General features: G+C 41.5%; 1 protein-coding gene across 18 annotated transcripts in view; it reads left to right on the forward strand.

Annotated features, from left to right (window-relative positions):
- The window catches only part of WASHC2A (WASH complex subunit 2A), a 56,154-nt gene that overhangs the window by 36,959 nt on the left and 1,739 nt on the right, over positions 1-17,456 (forward strand). For 7 of the 18 annotated variants that reach the window (XM_089897829.1, XM_022564460.3, XM_030764558.2 and 4 more), the window contains 10 exons: positions 2,600-2,702; positions 7,377-7,532; positions 9,234-9,416; positions 11,270-11,398; positions 11,527-11,607; positions 12,161-12,280; positions 13,259-13,321; positions 13,675-13,887; positions 15,509-16,126; positions 16,946-17,123. In XM_089897829.1, coding sequence (XP_089753955.1) covers positions 2,600-2,702; positions 7,377-7,532; positions 9,234-9,416; positions 11,270-11,398; positions 11,527-11,607; positions 12,161-12,280; positions 13,259-13,321; positions 13,675-13,887; positions 15,509-16,126; positions 16,946-17,123 — 1,844 coding nt within the window. The remainder of the gene's footprint in view (positions 1-2,599; positions 2,703-7,376; positions 7,533-9,233; positions 9,417-11,269; positions 11,399-11,526; positions 11,608-12,160; positions 12,281-13,258; positions 13,322-13,674; positions 13,888-15,508; positions 16,127-16,945; positions 17,124-17,456) is intronic. The other 11 variants (XM_022564464.3, XM_030764559.2, XM_022564465.3 and 8 more) reach the window with 7 other exon arrangements.

Below are 17,456 nucleotides of genomic sequence, written 5' to 3' on the forward strand. Positions count from 1 at the left end.
GATGTGGAGGAATTGGAGCCCTCACACATTGCTGGTGGGAACGTAAAATGGTGCAGCCACTTGGGAACACAGCCTAGCAGTTCCATGAAAAGTTAAACATGGAGTTGCCACATGACTCAATTTCAGTTTTTAGGAATATGCGTGAGAGAAACGTCCACCCAAAAACTTGCACGTGAATGTTTATCATAGCGTTATTCATAATAGCCAAAAAGTGGAAACAACTCAAAAGTTCATCCACTGTAGAACGGATAAATAAAATGTGTTATATCCACACAATGGACTCTTATGCAGCAATTAGAAGGGATAAAGTACAGATACATGCTTCAATATAGATGAACCCTGAAAATATTGTGATAATTGAGAGAAGCCAGTCACAGAAGACCACATGTGTGATTCTATTTGTGTGTAATGTGCGGAAGAGATAAATCCATAGAGACAGAAAGTAGATGAGTGTTTGTCTGGGGCTGAGGGGAAAGGAGAATTGGCAGTGCCTGTGAACAGGTATGGGCTTTCACTTTAGGTTGATGGAAATATTGTGAGTTCACATTATGGTGATAGTTGTACAACTCTGTGAATATACTAACAGTCACTGAATTGCACACTACTAAAGGGTAACTCTTATGGTATGTAAATTGTAACTCAAACCCGTTCTAAAAAAAGAAACAGAAGCTTTGTGACCCTAACAAAGTTGCGAAATACTGCCTTGTAAGTAGGGCACTCAAACATCCTTGCTGGTCTGGAGAGGCCTGCTTTGTGCCTGTCATTTCAGCCTGGTGATTAATAATTTTCCCTTTCACTCTCAGAAGTGTCCTGGTGTAGGCCATAAACTCTGTAGTCATCTTAATGTGTTTTGACATCTGTCCCTTTTAATGAATCAAAATACTTACTACCCCATTATTTATAATGAGAAATACTCCAGTTCACTGAGCTGCATATTTTTCTTCTGAGGACAGATCGCCACGGGAGGCGTGCCGGAGGGTGTGGAATGAGATCCAAGGTTAAGGACTTACTGTCGTTATCTATTGTAACTATGTCCAGAAAGCTAACTAGCTTTCCTTTAGCTTGGAACTTCAGAATCTGGCATCAGATTCTTTTCTGTGGGTAGCTTGGTTTTGGTTTTGATTTTTAGAAATTGTTCAGAAAATCATGCATAAGATTTTTCTTCTGCTGTAGCAGCTTAATAAGGTTTTTGCTTTTTAGGTATCTGTTGTTGTTATTTTTGTAATATTTTGTGATCATCACTTAGTAGTCATATATTTTGGTTATAATTTGTGTACATTTTTATCAGTGTATATCCTTAAAGGCATATTAGATTTTACCTGACTGTGTATGGCTCTTTGTTTTTATAATTTCTTCAGGGTGTAGACCTAATTTTTTACTGTCCTTTAGTGTAAGTGTCCAGTGTAAGTATGCTCAACTGTTTGGTTAGTTGTGTTCCCTAGTCAGTGTGATCCTTAGGCAATTTTAAGATGTAGGCAGACATCCAATGTTAAACTAATGAATAACCTTATATTATGCTTTGTTAATAATTAAACTTAGAGAAAAGATTATGATACATATACTTATGGGTATATATGCGAATTATTTTTAGTGTAAGTAGATGGATACTGAAATGACTAGTATTATTTTTATCTAGCTAACATTGAATTTGGAATTTTCATTACTTTGATTATTCTCTAGTATGCTGCTAGTTGGGTGGTTCCTTATCACATAGTATAGAAACTAGAACATGACCCTTCTGTAATTAGAACACTTTCTATTTGGGACTGCCCATGTCCAGTGCTAGGCCTCCCTGTGTTTCTTTACTTTTATGATTCTGTTCCTTAAAAGGTCCTGATCAATATTTATTCTGGAAGACATTTATTGACTGCCCCTAGGGGCTGGTGTGGAAGCCTAGGTGAGGAGGTAGGTGAAGACAGGTGAGAGGAAGGTGGTGAGGAGAGCTGTGGCTGGATTTCAGCTGTGGTTGCCCAACATGGGGTAGAGATGGGTGAATATTGCTGTGGTGAACAGTGAAGATGAGCTTTCCCAGCTTCTTAGAGACTTTGTGTGGAGGGGATAGAATGGGATGGGTTTAGGGTTTGAAGGGAAGGCACAGAAGCCCACAGAGGTGCTTGGAAAGACATGGTTAAGTGGCTGAGGTGGCACCAGGCCACAGGTCACAGCCTGAACCAGGTTCTGGCCCTGAGATCTCTTGACAGCCGCCTTCCTGACCACGCTGGAAATAGGCATTGGGGCTCCCTGGTTCTTCCTCTGCCATAGGAAATGGTGAGAGAGAATGCTACGTTTGTGAATGCTAAGTGTGCTGTGTGCGTTGGCAAAGCCAACAGCTAGTGCACCTACCTTGATCCAAAAGTAACTGACAAAGGGACAAGATGAGGGGGGCCCCGGGCTTTTACACGAGAATGCCAGACAGCGGGTGATGACTTGCTGGACACAAATTGCACCTACTTCAAAGGTTTTTCTTGCTGCAACTGTGTAAGGTCAACGGATGACTCGGGTGTTTTGGTGGTAGGTGGGTTCCTGTAGGTGTGGCCTAGAAAGAATATTGTATTTTGTAAATCACATTTGCCTTTAATTTGACTCTTTGTTTGTATAGCCAAAAGAAGACCCAGAGAGCATCTCTCCTGTTTGAAGATGATTGTGACAGTGGAAGCTCTCTGTTTGGCTCTCCTCCCGCCTCTGCTCCTCCTGCAACAACGGTATTCTTAACCTGTTAGACCCAGGAAGTAACCCTGAGGTGATGTTCTGTGAATACTGATGCTTCCCTCAAACAGGTCCTAAAACCTGACCTTGGAGACTGAGTCTTATGGAAAAACTCGTTTGCCTGGTTTTAGATAGACATCTTCTGGTTAGTGGTATTTTACCGACGAAGCACGCGTGCAAAGCCTGGAGAAAAGGATTCCACATCACGCGGCCCCGTCAGTGTCAGTTGTAGGCGTCTGAGTCTCAGGGGAGAGCAGGGGACAGCGCTGTTGCACTCCTTCTGAAGGAACTGCCGGGCTCAGCCAGCCCCGGTGGCATGGAATTCTGCTAACATTAGACCAGGCCAGTTAATGTACAGGTTATTCCTTACAGGAGCAAGTTTCCAGTACTAACGCTTTGGTCCTGGTTTACATTAATAGTGAATCAGTAAAAAGAAAGGAAGTTCTGACACAGGCTACGACATGGATGAAGCCTGAGGACATAATGCTGAGTGAAATAAGCCAGCAACAAAAAGACAAATACTGTATGACTCTACTTACACGAGGTACCTAGGGTAGTCAAATTCATAGAAGCAGTAGAACTGTGATCACCAGGGGCTGAGGGGGGTGCTGGGGGATGGAGAGTTGTTTAATGGGTACAGAGTTTCAGTTTTGCAAGATGAAAAAATTCTGGAGATTGGTTGTACAGTAACGTGGATATACTTACTACTACTGAACTCTATACTTAGAAATGGTTAAGATAGTAAATGTTGTGTTTTTTATGACAATTAAAGTTTTTTTAAAAAATTAAAAGTATGTGATGAGAAAAAAAAAGTCCATCAGTGCCTATCTAGTCTAAATAGTCTTCCAGCAGTTACATCTAAATGGCATCACTAACCATGATCGCCTAAGCTAAAAGATTTAGCAAGTCTTCATGTTTTTTATATCAAAAGGACTATTAAGAAATGAGAGGAAGGTGGCATTATGATAATATTTGTCCTGGGAACCTAGGGATACTGGAATCCTGCCTTTGGCCTGTCATTCATCCCTCCCCAACACATTCCCTATGTGGGTATATGTAAGTGTGTGCACACAGAGCAAAGTGAGGCCAAGCAGCATTTTATTGCCAACTGGCAATTGCCAACAGCCCCAAAGGAAACTTTAGAGCTTCTCAGGCTAGACCCCATGGAGACCTCCTTTACCTGAGCTGGGTTAGCCTCAAAGGCCAAGAATCAAGCAGAGTCATAGCCTGCTGTTGAGGGCCTTCGACCCCAACTTCAGACCACTCTAATTGGCATGTGTTAGAGACAGAAAGACGTGTAAGACAGGGAAGGAGGGATGTACCCCCCGAGATTCCCCCCATGTGGGAGCAGCCACAGAATCTAAAAAGGCAGCTCCTCCACCCTTGCTTGATGAGGAAGACTCTCTCCTTCCCACTGTGGTCATGGGTGACCATGTGCAGTCCCCGATGCCTGCACATCCCACGGGACATTGTACCCTAAGGGGTACAGTGAAGGAGGGAAATGGCAGTTGAGGAGCCTAGAACTTCCTCTTTTCTAGAGACCCGTACCTGGCTCTTCTTCCATATCTCCTAAATATTTTTTGTTTAAAGTTTATTTTAAATTATACAGTAATACATGGATGCCTTCTTAAAAAAGGGTTAAAACATGCATAGAGGGAGTTCCTTGGCAGTCCAGTGGTTAGGACTTGGCGATTTCATTGCCATGACCCCGGGTTCAATCCCAGGTCAGGGAACTAAGGTCCTGCAAACTGCATGGTGCGGCCCCCTCATGCCCCAGAAAAGAAAGAAAGCAAAAAAAGGTAGTCAAGGTGAAAAACAAATACAAACAAATGAAAAAACATGCGTAGAGAATACGAAGTCCCCATTCCATACTCCTCCCTAGCGTAATCATTGGTAACAATGTGTTGTCAGTGCTTTTTTCATGCCTGTTTCTAGGCATTCTTGTCTTTTTTTCATTTAAATGAGATCATGTTTTACAGTTTTATGCATCTTTTTTTAAAAAAATCCTGCAGCATGTTTTTCATTTCCATAAACTCCATCTTGTTTTTTGGGTTTTTTTGATCACTATATAGTATTCCACTGAATAACTACACCAGGACATGTGTGAATATTTCTCCTTTGATGGGGTGGTCATCACTGTTTCCTGCCAGTTTGTTAGGAATGTTTCTTCCCGTCCCTACAGTCTTGTCATCTTTAGCCTTGACTATTGAGATAATTTCTTAACTGGCCTGTGAATGCTCCTTCTCTTCATCTCTCCTTGCCGCTGCCCAAGTTATCTTCTCAAAGACCACCCGGTCCTGTCATCCCTCTGTCAAGCTGAGCCTGTAGCTGAACCTACCACGCCACCTGTAATTTCATTCAAAGTAGACTCAGCTTTTCCACCTTAACTCGCCATGCACTCTTGGTGACTCATGCTGTCCCAAAATATTCCAGAGGAAGTTGTTGTCTCTTTTTTCTGGAAATATTCTTCATATTTTCAGACCCAGTAAAGGTGTTAACTTGTCCTGTTCCCAGACCAGGCCCATGCCAGTTACTGATTTAGGGACTCTTTCCTCACCACGGTCCCATTAAGTGCACAGCTTGTGGTAAAAGCTTGCAGCATTGCCACTGCTTCTGAGTGCTCATAAGCTTTTCTTTGAATTACCTGTACTTGCATCTCCCTAAAGTGGCTTCATGGTTAAGAGAGTCAGAAGATCTGAGTGGCTTTTCTTTGTAAATTATAAATAATAACTTCTACCCTGGATAAATGAGCAGTAATCTAATGAATTTTGAAGGTTCTGGAAATGTAAAACTTCTTTGAAACTGTAGTAATTATGATTGTTAAATAAGACAAAAGGTCAAAGATATGCATCTTAAGTAGCAGAACAACCTGCACACCTGAGTTTTACCATTTGTGAAATTTGATCGCCTTTAGGCAACATATAAAGTATATTTTTTGTTTAGAGATCCTAGAATATTTTAAAGTAAGTTAAATACAACTCAACTGTAAACCTATCAAGAAATTAATTTCAGAATGAAGATGAAGAGTCAGCTTATCTTTAGGAAGATTTAAAATCAGTAGTTTGGGTGGCATTTTCCTCGGTTTAAGGACCATAGTTATATGAAGGGAGAATTTGGTCCACTGTACATCAGTCTCGTTTTTTACCTTGATCCACTTGCATCGACATTACATATAGTTTTCAGTGAGTCCAGCACATCCCACAAACATGTTTTCCTTTGATCACTTTGGCTTCGTTTTATTTCTTCTGAAACTCTTTTGTGGGTTTCCAGTCTTTTATTTCAAGTTCTAATGATGATGCACGGACCGTTTTCTAACAATAACTAAAAATTTGCTTACCTTATTCTTCTTATTTATTCATAGTTTTTTCTATCATAATCAGTCATGTTCTTCTTTAGTTTCCCAAACTTGTCTACCTAACTCGATTTAGATATTGCTTCAAAGCTTACTTCCTCATATCATCTAGTCTAGTTAGTAGGATAGAGTTACTGCTTTTCTCTCAAGCATTTTTTTTTTTTTTTTTGCGGTACGTGGGCATCTCACTGTTGTGGCCTCTTCCGTTGCGGAGCACAGGCTCCGGACGCGCAGGTTCAGCGGCCATGGCTCATGGGCCCAGCCGCTCCGCGGCATGTGGGATCTTCCCAGACCAGGGCACGAACCCGTGTCCCCTGCATTGGCAGGCGGACTCTCAACCACTGCACCACCAGGGAAGCCCCCTCAAGCATTTTTGATAAGTCACTTGCCCCAAGGATGCCAATAACTCTGGGCAAGTCACGTGACCTCAGTTCCCTAATCTCTGAAATCCCTGCCTCCCAGGTAAGGAACAGATGAGAGATGGGGCAAAGTGCTCACAAACTTGTGCTGAGCCCCCGCTTGATATAAAACACCGTGACTGGCTGTGGAAATATACTGCATGATCCTTTCAAATGAGTGGACAAAGAGATGTACGATAGCTATTAACGTAAATTAGGAGGAAAGTATAGTTAAGGGCTAGGTATAGACATAAATATTCTTATCAGCGAAGCGCCTGATACTTACTGAAGAGAACAGGAAAACCTTCGTGGGTGACATCTGAGCTGGGCCTTGCTTGAAAGATGAGGAGGGTTTGTTTCTCTAGACAGTGCAGATCAAGCGTGGAAGTGTGGAAGTTTACAGTAGGTTTAAGGAATAGTGAGGATTGATGAGGTGCAGATGGATGAGGGTCATAAAGAGGGGCCAGTTGATTGTCATGTTTAGCATTTGCTTAATGCACACAGCGCAGGTTTGGGGTGAGAGATGAAGTAATCTGGTGGGTGTTTTATTTTAGCAAGACATCTCTGGATGATGTCATACAGCTGAAAGGTAAGGGGAGGGAGGCAGAGAGGAGAGACTAATGATTGGGTGGCAGAGGTTAGGATCTAAGCCATGGCACACACAAGGAGTTAACAGATGCAGGGAGACAGGTGCAGACCTTGTGATGGCAGAAACTGTCTGCAAGTCTGAGGTAGTGGTGGTATTGCTTCTCCCTGTTTGTGCCCCCTTCACTGTCCTGTCCTGTCTCTCCCGACCCCAAAGTTTAGCTAATGCCTTAAAGAGGACTGTTCTTCTGGCTTGTTCTATACATTGCCATGCTCGTCAGGCAAACGTTTTGTTTGTTTGTTTTTGAGGATGTCATTTATTCTTCTTCTGATAGAAAAAAGAGACTGCCCCTGACGTACCACCTCTGCTGTTCAGTGATGAAGAAGAGAAGGAGGCACTGTTGGGAGTGAAACCGGTGGCTAAGAAGGCTGAGAGCGCCAAGGAGTCGTCAGAATTTGGGAGAGCTAGTGTGGCTGAGGAGTCAGGAAAGGTGGACTTTTTTTTTTCTTGTATAATCTGATATTTTTGTCTCTCACATGTTCTTGTAAAACCCACCCACACACACACATACCCTTACATTTTTCTACCACAGAAAACAAACGGCTCATTTGTTGAAAATTTTGAAAACACTGAAAAGTATGAAGAAGAAAATCTGTGATCCTGCCATTCAGGGAGACCTTCAACATTGCTCTTGCCTCTCCATCTCTTTTCTAGGCATATGTCCGCACACAATGATGTGCATTTTTCCCATTTTACATTATTATGGTCATTGTGTCATTTGCCTTTCTCTGTCTCATCTCATTTTTCCTTTCGGTTTTCTCTCTGCACGTCTGTGCTTTCTGACTGGCTCTCTTCTCCGTAGTCTGTTTCCCCTTGCTCTCTTCTAGTCCCACCTGTACTTAAATTACAATGACAGCTTTAAGAAGATTTTAGTTTACCAATCTTTTACATTTTCTTGATGTTGGCTGTGAATTACAGAGTGAAGTGAAATTTGGCTTTCTTCTAAAGCATTAAATTTCTTCTCCTGGGCGGGCTGTCCTCTCCTGCAGGAGGCCTGTGGATAAGGCTGCTGGCTGCATCTGGGAATCAACAGTTCTTTCAATCTCTGTCTACTTTTTCTTTTTTTCTAACTTTTCTCGTACTCTCCTGCTTGTGTGTGTTCAGCTATCTAGGTTTACTCTCTCTTCTAGGGCCTATGTGAAGAATGTTGCACATACTTTTCCTGTCAAGGCTTCTTGGGGCTACAGTGATGCAAACATTTTACCTATACCTGAATCACTGTGTGACATTCTCTTCTTGTTGTTTCAATGTGACCTTTTCTGTGTTGCTGTAGCCCATTTTCCCCTTGAACTCTAGCTGCTTGTTGTACTGCTGTCTCCCTTGCTTGAGGATAAGCTTTTTGAGGATTGGGCCATGTTCGTTTTGCTCTCCATTGCATCTGTGGTGCTTAGCTTATTACCTCGCACATAGTAGGCACTTTCAAAATTACATATTTTCTTTAAAGAAGTATATATTTCCTTCATAGTTTAACCACTTTGAAATTAGGATGCACCTCACAATCGATGGCATGTTTAATTGGGAGTTGTTTTTTTTTTTTCTTGGCAGTTCATACAGGAACAGTGATTCTTACAGTCAATGGTATCTTGCCTGAAAGGTGGTGCTTGTTGAATGAATAAATGTTGCATTTTATGATTATTTTAGAGATTCTTCTAATTGCATAATACAGTATAAGCCTTCTACAAGTTGTGTCCAATTCTGTCAATTAGGCCTCTCCCTTGGAGTTATGTGTTAGTTAAATATTAGGAAATATATGATCTGTTTCCAGTGATTGGCATTTGTGTCATACCTGTGACTTCGAAGTTATTTATAGCTCATGAGCAACCTATGTGGCTCATGGTTATAACTGATATATATGTATCTTGTTTGGAAGGAGTTATAAATATAGGCTTTAAACTGATTGGAAAAAATCATCTTTGATTATGAATTATCTGTACTAGACTCTCCATTGGAGTGGCCGATCAAGAATTGGCCTGAGTGTTTTGTTACCTGGGAGTAGGTGTGATTAGCTGTCATGCCCTGAAACGTGCAGGTGTGACAGTTACTGAATTAATGAGGAGCTTGGGAGGCCCCACAATAGAATTTTTGTTTCCAGGTGTTACTCATTTTTTTTCCTTACTATTTCCATTTTCAGGAAGGATCTCTGAATGTACCTACTCAGGAAGCAGCCAAGCATTCTGATTTATTTTCTGCATCATCCCCATTGGACAGAGGAGCTAAAACTAGAACCAAAACTGTTCTTAGCTTATTTGATGAGGAAGAGGATAAAACAGAAGATCAAAACAGCTTCCAAGCTCCGAAGAAAGAAGTAGGAAAGGTGAGCAAAAAGCTGTAAAGGTTCAAATCTTTAGAAGGATAAAAGAGTCTCATTTCACAGTGTCAGTTGTGTGATGTGAGTTGCTGAAGAATGGAGGGTTCCAGCTTCCTCACATTCTTACCATCACTTGTTGACTTTTTTGATGATGGCCAAGTGTTGGTGAGGATGTTGAGAAACTGGAGCCCTCATTCATTGCTGTTAGAAATGTAAAATGGTGCTGCCACTTCAGAAATCAATTTGGTGCTTCCTCAGATTCTTAAATATAAGAGTTACCACATGACCTAGCAATTCCACTCCTAGGTATATAACCAAGAGAAATTAAAACATAAGTTCACACAAAAACTTGAATGTAATGTTCCCAACAGGTATTATTCATAATAGCCAAAAGATGGAAACAACTCAAATGTCTATCAGCTGATGAATGGATAAACACAATGTGTTTTAGCCATACAATGGAATATTATTTGGCAATAAAAAGTGAATTACTGATACATGGTACAACATAGATGAACCTTGAAAACATGCTGAATGAAAGAAGCTAGTGACAAACACATTATGTATGAATTCATTTATTTGAAATGTCTTGAATAGGCAAATTCATGGAGAGAGAGAGTAGATCAGTGGTTGCCTGGGTCTAGGGAAAGAGGTGGACAGGAATGGAGAGCGACTGCTAGTAGGTTTGGAGGTTCTTTATGGGATGATGCGAATGTTCTAAATTTAGATTGTGGTGGTATTTACACAGCTTTGTGAATATATTATAAACCACTGAATTACACACTTTAAATAGGTGAATTTTATCTCAATAGAAGTATTAAAAAAAGAGAAAACAGGTGATGGGCCATAGATTGCCAATAATTTTTTGTAAATCAAACTAAGGATATAGTCCATGTTGATATTTATGACAAATGTTTTATGAATTTTCTTATTATACCAGTAGGATAGCCCCATTTATAAATGAGAGCTACACACAGTGAATATGAATAATTTGCTGTATTTTCTTCCAGTCTCTTACTGTGTTTGATTTTGTATATGATTTTCATGGTTGTAAAACTTTGAACCTTACTTGCTATGTTACACTAATTTTGATGTGTAATCAATAATAATTATTAGTTAATTTTTAATGTGACACATTTTGTCAGAAGTGAGTTTTTTTGTTTGTTTCTGTCTGTGGTTGTGATACTAAAGAAAGGGAAGAATTTTAGAATGTCAAGTCTGGGGCATTATAGTATCAAACCAAGTAATGTGATAGTAACTTTCAAATGTCAGATACCCTAGCAAACAGAAAGAACTTCTTTGGAATCTGAAGGTAGTGGGGTGGAAGGTGGACGGGCATAGGAGAAGGTTGGCTGATCACACCCGTGCCAGCTCTTTGGCCTAAGATGCTGGTATGTAGAAGTTAGGGATATGTGCTTGACCACTCTGTGTAATTTCTGGTATTAAGTCAGCTGCTGTTTCATTCTTCCCTTTGGGCATGAGATGGAGAGAACTTGTTTAACTTTATGTGTTTTCACCCCTAAAATGTTACTCAGTATGGAACTAAGGATTGTTTTTTAAATAAACAGTTCAGATTCAGATACTACACAAAGGTTGAAAGATGATCTTTCCAGATTATGTATATGTTATCTGTTTTTGTAAATATATTCTCCACTGTTTTTAGTATCCCCAAAGTATTCCATTATGTGACTGTGTCATTCCCCTTCTGATGGGCAATCAGGCTGTGTCCAACCTTTAGCCACTATAAACAGAGCCACAAAGAATATCTTTGTTGTTTCATCTTTGTAGCTGTATATTATTTCCTTGAGGTAAAGCCCTAGGAGTCTATAAAATACATGAACTTCCCTCTTTTTTCCTAGAGTCCTGATGCTAATGCCTGCCCCAAGAGCACAGGTGTCTTTCAGGATGAAGAGCTCCTTTTTAGTCACAAGCTTCAGAAGGACAATGACCCAGACGTTGACCTTTTCTCCGGCACCAAAAAAACCAGGGTCAGTTCCAAATGGTTCTCCATGTCACAGCTTTGTTATTATGTTAAATATTGTCTCCGTAGCTCACCTGACTCTCTTTGTAAATTGTTTTTGTTTTGGATATTGAATTTAAGTTTTTTCTATTCTAGTTGTTAGAGCCAAGTGTTGGGAGCCTGTTTGGGGATGATGAAGATGATGATCTTTTCAGCTCTGCCAAGTCTCATCCTTTGGTATCAGACTTTTGCTCTCAATACTGCGGTGTGTGGGAAGGCTTCTGGGAAAGGAAATGAATGTCCCCTTATGTGACTAAGGAAAATGCTCACTAGTAAATGAACAGCAAATAATGTGCTCATGATGGTGTTCAGGTTGTCTCCATCTTATGTTTCCTAACGTTAAACTATTAACTAACCCAGGCTCTGTTACCGTATTACAAATCTGTTTGATTTTTAAGTTGTTCATTGAAAGACCAGTACATATGATATGGTGAAAAAATATTCATGCCTTTCAGGTGCAAAGCTGTAAATCTGAGTGTGAGGCCATGTGTGTCATTTCCCTCCCTTCCCCAGTAGATTTTTAAGTACTCTCTATTTTCTCTTTATCACTGAGAGGACGCCTGGTCTTTAGAACTCTATTTCTGAAATGCTGCCTTTAAATTTGTTTGTTCAACCCTCATTTGTGAAATGACTTTTAAAAGTCAGAAGCTATTTTCTCTTTTTGCATTGTGACTTTTCCTTAAAATTTCTAAGATATTTGACAGACTTTGGGTATTCTTTGCTTTTGAAGATCCCAGAAAAGAAGGTAGTGAAAAAAGACCACTCTGTTTCCTCTTTCAAGAACCAGAAACATCCTGAATCCACTCCAGGTATCAAAGAAAAAGGCATATGGAAATCGGAAACACCTCAGGTTAGAACTGATCTCTTTAAGGACTTTCAGCTCTTGTTTGCATTGTAGTATAGTTTAATTGCATCATGCAGACCCCGGGGTCATTCAGAGTTCTCTTAATTAAGGAGAAAATAGCAACTAGGACTACCCCCCTTTGTTTACTTTTTTTTTAAACCCCTGCTCATTTCTCCTCTCTCACTCCACACTGGTTCCATGAATCCATACTTATCATTATTACTTGTGGAGTACCTGCAAATTCGATTCCAAGATAGAGTTAAGGTAGGATTAAGATCTTCCCACTAGAACATTTCTCCCTTTGGGCTACCTTGGAGTAGGGTTCCATTAGAATTAAATATGAATTGTATCCACTTTCTTGATCCCCTCTCTGTGTTATGTCTTATGAGATCATTGCTATTAGGCCTCCATCCTCAGCAGTCTTCTCTGTGGTGCTCCTCCTGAGGGCAGAGCAGGGCTAGACAGTGAGTTCTGGTCCTGGCTTACAGCTGTCCCTGGATGTCTCATTGAGGCCTCAGTGTTCTGAGCTGTGAAAATGAGGCACTAGGACTCACACATCTCCAGCGACTCAAGTCTCAGCTTCTTTTGCTTCTAGAACTAGTGCATTAGGCTTGGGTGAATTTCTGTGTGCTCTCTAATATTTGCTGTGTGAGATAACCGGCATGGTCATGTTTCCAGCTGGTCCAGTTTTGGAGCTCTGATACACTATAATTCTTATGAATCTTATTCATGATCTTTGTCTCCCTTTCCTCCATGTGTGGTCTTACAGCCTTCCACTTACACAACAGATAAGGAAGCACAAATGAAGTAATGTTAGTGAAATGTTTTGAGGCCCCAGGAGAGATTTGAATGCCTTTCCCATTATAGAATTATAGAAACCAACAGCTTTGTTCCATCACAGATTTATTTTCAGGCATATGTGTAATCCAAGAGACACTTTTCTATTTCCCCAATGGATTTTTAACTGAATGTAATTTCACACAGGACTCACCAGGTCCCGCTCCATTTAAAACCAAAGAGCCATCCCCTTGGATCTGGAAAATTCAAGTAATTATAACATGTCTGGAACCTTCATTGCCAGTCTTGTGGCATCTGTAAAGTTTCTTGGGTTTTCCTTTTGTCAGCTGCTGCCAGGCGTTTTCTCATCTCTCCCCCACCCTCTGGTTGTTGCTTCCTGTGTGCTGCGTCTGTAACATCTCTTCTTTGGTCCTGTGGTGGGCACAGGGGTATAGCCCTCTGATTTAATTCTAAGACTAGATCAGGAGACTTCCCTGCCTTTCTCTTTCTCCTCTCGTACTATATATTACATACACCAAGTCTTTCGTCATGTGTCACAGTAATAAGAGTAGACTGTTGTGTTTAAGAAAACATACAGAGTAAGTTTCATTTTTCTTCTTTAGGCAAATTTAGCAATTAACCCAGCAGCCTTGCTGCCTACAGCGGCTCCCCAGATCTCTGGAATGAAGTCTGTTTTGCCAGAATTGGGCGTTCCTTCGTCTGAACCTGGGAGAATCCACAGTCTGGAAAGTATGCCCACTCTTCCCGGGAGTGGGGAGGCCGGCGTGAGTTTTGACCTCCCAGCTCAGGCAGACACCTTACACAGTGTGAACAAGGTGATGAAACCACCTTTGCTTGCTTGCCTGCTTTTTTTAAAACCAGAACAGTTTGTATGTTTCTTCCGAGTTCATCAGTTGCACACGATAGGCTGACCCCGATTCCTCATTTGAAGGAGGCGCCTCATCTTTCCTTGAGCCTCTCCGCCCTCCTTCCACCTCCCTAGTTCTGTGTCCACTCTTCCACTGCCTGCCTTTGTTACATTTACATTCTGTTCAGTAGCTAGCTCACTAACTCCTGGCTGCCACCTGGAGGCCTTCTGAACACTGAGCAGGTCATGTCCTTACTGTTTGCTTCCTCTGCCGTCTCCTTACTGCTCAAAGGAGGACGTTCAAGCTCCTTGGTTTGGTATTAAAGCCATTTACAGTCTGTGCTAACCGAAGCTTCCAGCTTTCCCACCAGTCGCCCCACACTGTCAGCCTACGTCCAGTCACCAGGAACCATTCCCCAAACACACATGCCCCAACGTGCTGCTGCCATCAGCTCGTGCTGCTTCCTCTGTCAGGAATGCTCTTCCTCATCGACAGCTCTGCACAAACTTCACAGTTTCTGTGACATTCCCCTCCTGCCCCTGTCCTGGGCTCCCTCTCTGAGATCCCGTGGCAATTACAGTCCTGTCACACTGTTGCATAGGACTGTGGACTTGTGCTGGATGGACCATAACCTCTTTGAGGTTTTACTTTTATTTCAATTGGTTCTCTTTTCTTCTGTCCAGTCTTCCTTCTCAAATCTTAGCTGTTATCCGAGTAATCAACAGTACCGAGGATGACCCTGCAAATACATTCATTTCAAGTGTTTCCAAACCTGTTTTACTTATGAAAAATAAAACATCCCTCCTTTCTTTTTTTTCTGTTAGCTTATTTTGTTGTTGTTAAGTTTAAATTGTTCCTGAAATAATTCGTGAAATTTCGACATAGGCAAATTACAGTTAAGTACTTTGCCCAAAGTAGCTTGTGCCTTCTTAAAACTACTTGATGATATGTGTTGGAAAAATATTACAAATACTGCATTATTGCTAATAAGTGACTCATATTTTGAGGTTATATTGAAAGTTCTGATTCCTAAGCCACATTTTTTTACATGAAATATTTAAAATTTGGATTTAGTGTTTGTTGACTTGAAGAAAAGAGCATCTGAGATTACCTTTCTGTCTTTATCATCTTATCTCCCTGTTTCTGGAGCCTGATTTTAGGCTATCCCCCAGTAAAGCTTATTGCCAGAATCCCACTGATTTCTTTCTCATTTTGAAAGATACCCACATATAAACTTAGGGCAGAGAAGTAAGGGTCCAGGCCGCGCTGTGGGACACAGGACAGTGTGGCACGAGCAGTGTGGCTTCCAGTGGCAGATGAAGCCTTTTGTATCAAATTGAACAGAAATTGCCCTCAAAAGACTCAAAAATGGGGGACACTGAAGGATTAAGAATGAGTCTTAGAGTACTAGGAGCTATTAAACGCCTTTGGAAATCTTTAAGAACTAACCTCTTCTGTCTTAGATAATATCCCGATTGAGGGGAACCTGACAACCTAACAGTATTTTGAGTTGCTGATGACTCGCTGTGTTAGTTTTGAGCACCTTTTAAAAAACCATCAGGTCAGCATGTGGTTTTTGCCATTGCAGACCCGGGTCAAAGTGAGAGCGAAGCGCAGGCCACAGACACGCACAGCTCGGCGGTTGGCTGCCCAGGAGTCCAGTGAGGCTGAGGACATGAGTATCCCCAGGGGATTTGTTGCACAATTGGCAGATGGCGTCATTTCACCAGATGGTCCTCAGCCACAGCCCAGGACCGCTGGTGGAGAAGACAGCTCTGAGGAGGCCGTGGCAGCTGCCATTCCAACTTGGGCAGGTGGTCCTGTGCTTGGGACAGACAGAAACCCCTTTGTGAAATCTCTGGGTCAACCTCTTGAGGATGACCTTTTTGATTCTGGAGATATCTTTTCCAAGGGCATTGCATCTCAGTCCACGGGGAGAAGAAAAGCCAAGGTGAAGGCAGCAGACAGCCTGGCCAACCCGGCAGGGGGAAGTAAAGAAAAAAGCCCCATGTTTCCTGCTCTCAGTGAGGCAGTCAGTGATGATGATCTCTTTCAGTCTGTTAAACCAAAACCAGCAAAGAAAACAAATCCTTTCCCTCTCCTGGAAGATGAGGAGGATCTCTTTACAGACCAGAAAGGCAAGAAGAATGAGTCAACATCCAACAGTCAGCAGGATGTTATCACAAAAGCACAAGATATTTTTGAGGTAGGTAATAGGACATAACAATACATTTTTGTGCAGGGTTCTTTGTTAAGGAAAATACCTGATTGGGTCATTTGAGCCACAGATTGCATTAAACCTGTTTGGTTGCTGCCCTGTATCTACTTGCTTAGTAATTATAATTAGGTTCTTTTATTAGTAACTCTGAAACTTATTCAGAAGCGGTTTTCTATTTTGTTTCTGGCCATAACCATTGCTGCAAGTCTTGATTTTTATAGTTTTTATCTAGCTATTGCTGCAGTCAGCATAGATAAAGTAGCATCTCTACAGCCTGAGTGTGTAACCTCTGGTTCTTGGGGAAACAGGCCCTGGCTGGAGCTGATGATTTAACGCAAGCGGTAAGGCCTTCAGTGACACTCTTCGGGCAGATGTTTATTGAGCATCTGGGAAGTGGAAGCACAGGGTGAACTAGGACCAGTGCTCTGCTCCCCAGAGCTCTCAGGGAGGGGAATTGGATATAGACAGAGCCGCATATAAATAACGTTTTCAGGTAATGTTAAGGGTCTTAAAGAAAACAACCCAGGGCAGTGGGGCAGAGTGATGGGTTGGGGTGGGAGGTGCTCCTTCAGGTAGGACTGGTAGAGAAGGGTTCTCTGTACGGCTCGAGGTTTAGCTGGGACTAGAAGAAGGAGAAGGACCATGCCAGGCAGAGATCTGGAGTAGCAATTCCCGATAGAGGGGCAGCTCACATGGCTGTTCCAGAACCCTGTGGCAGTTTGCATTTATACAACTTGTTGAAATTAGTGTATGTAGTAAAGTAAAAACTTGATTTAAAATTGTTTTGCTTGTTTTTTGGTTTACAAGGATGATATATTTGCTACAGAAGCAATGAAAGCCTCACAAAAAACAAGAGAGAAGGAAAGAACGTTTGACTCCAACTTGTTTGATGATAACATTGATATCTTTGCTGATCTAACTGTAAAACCAAAAGAAAAGTCCAAAAAGAAAGTGGAAGCTAAGTCTATATTTGACGATGATATGGGTAAGTTTACTTTTCTGCATATGACAGAGAGAGTCATTACTGTTCAGCGACTTGATATTTCTCCTGCTACCTTTGTCTTGACCCTTTCCTGGAAAGTGTTCCCCAGTGGGTTTCCTTTGACTTGCTATATACTCCTGAGATAGACTGAGGGTGGATGAGTAAATGGCCTAGTCATTTTGGTGAAACAGTGTTTTGTTATGATGGATATGAAGGAGTTTGAAGGAGCCCAGAGTTTGACTTTCAATTATAATTTAGCTTTTTTCTTAGTGTGCCCCCTGCCAATCATCTATGACAAATCTGAACACTGATGTCAGGAAAGGAGGATCAGAAACT

Source organism: Delphinapterus leucas, chromosome 16 (assembly GCF_059928025.1).
Source record: "Delphinapterus leucas isolate spDelLeu-1000000601 "Yukka" chromosome 16, BTC_Dleu_Yukka2, whole genome shotgun sequence".
NCBI classification, from domain to species: Eukaryota; Metazoa; Chordata; class Mammalia; order Artiodactyla; family Monodontidae; genus Delphinapterus; species Delphinapterus leucas.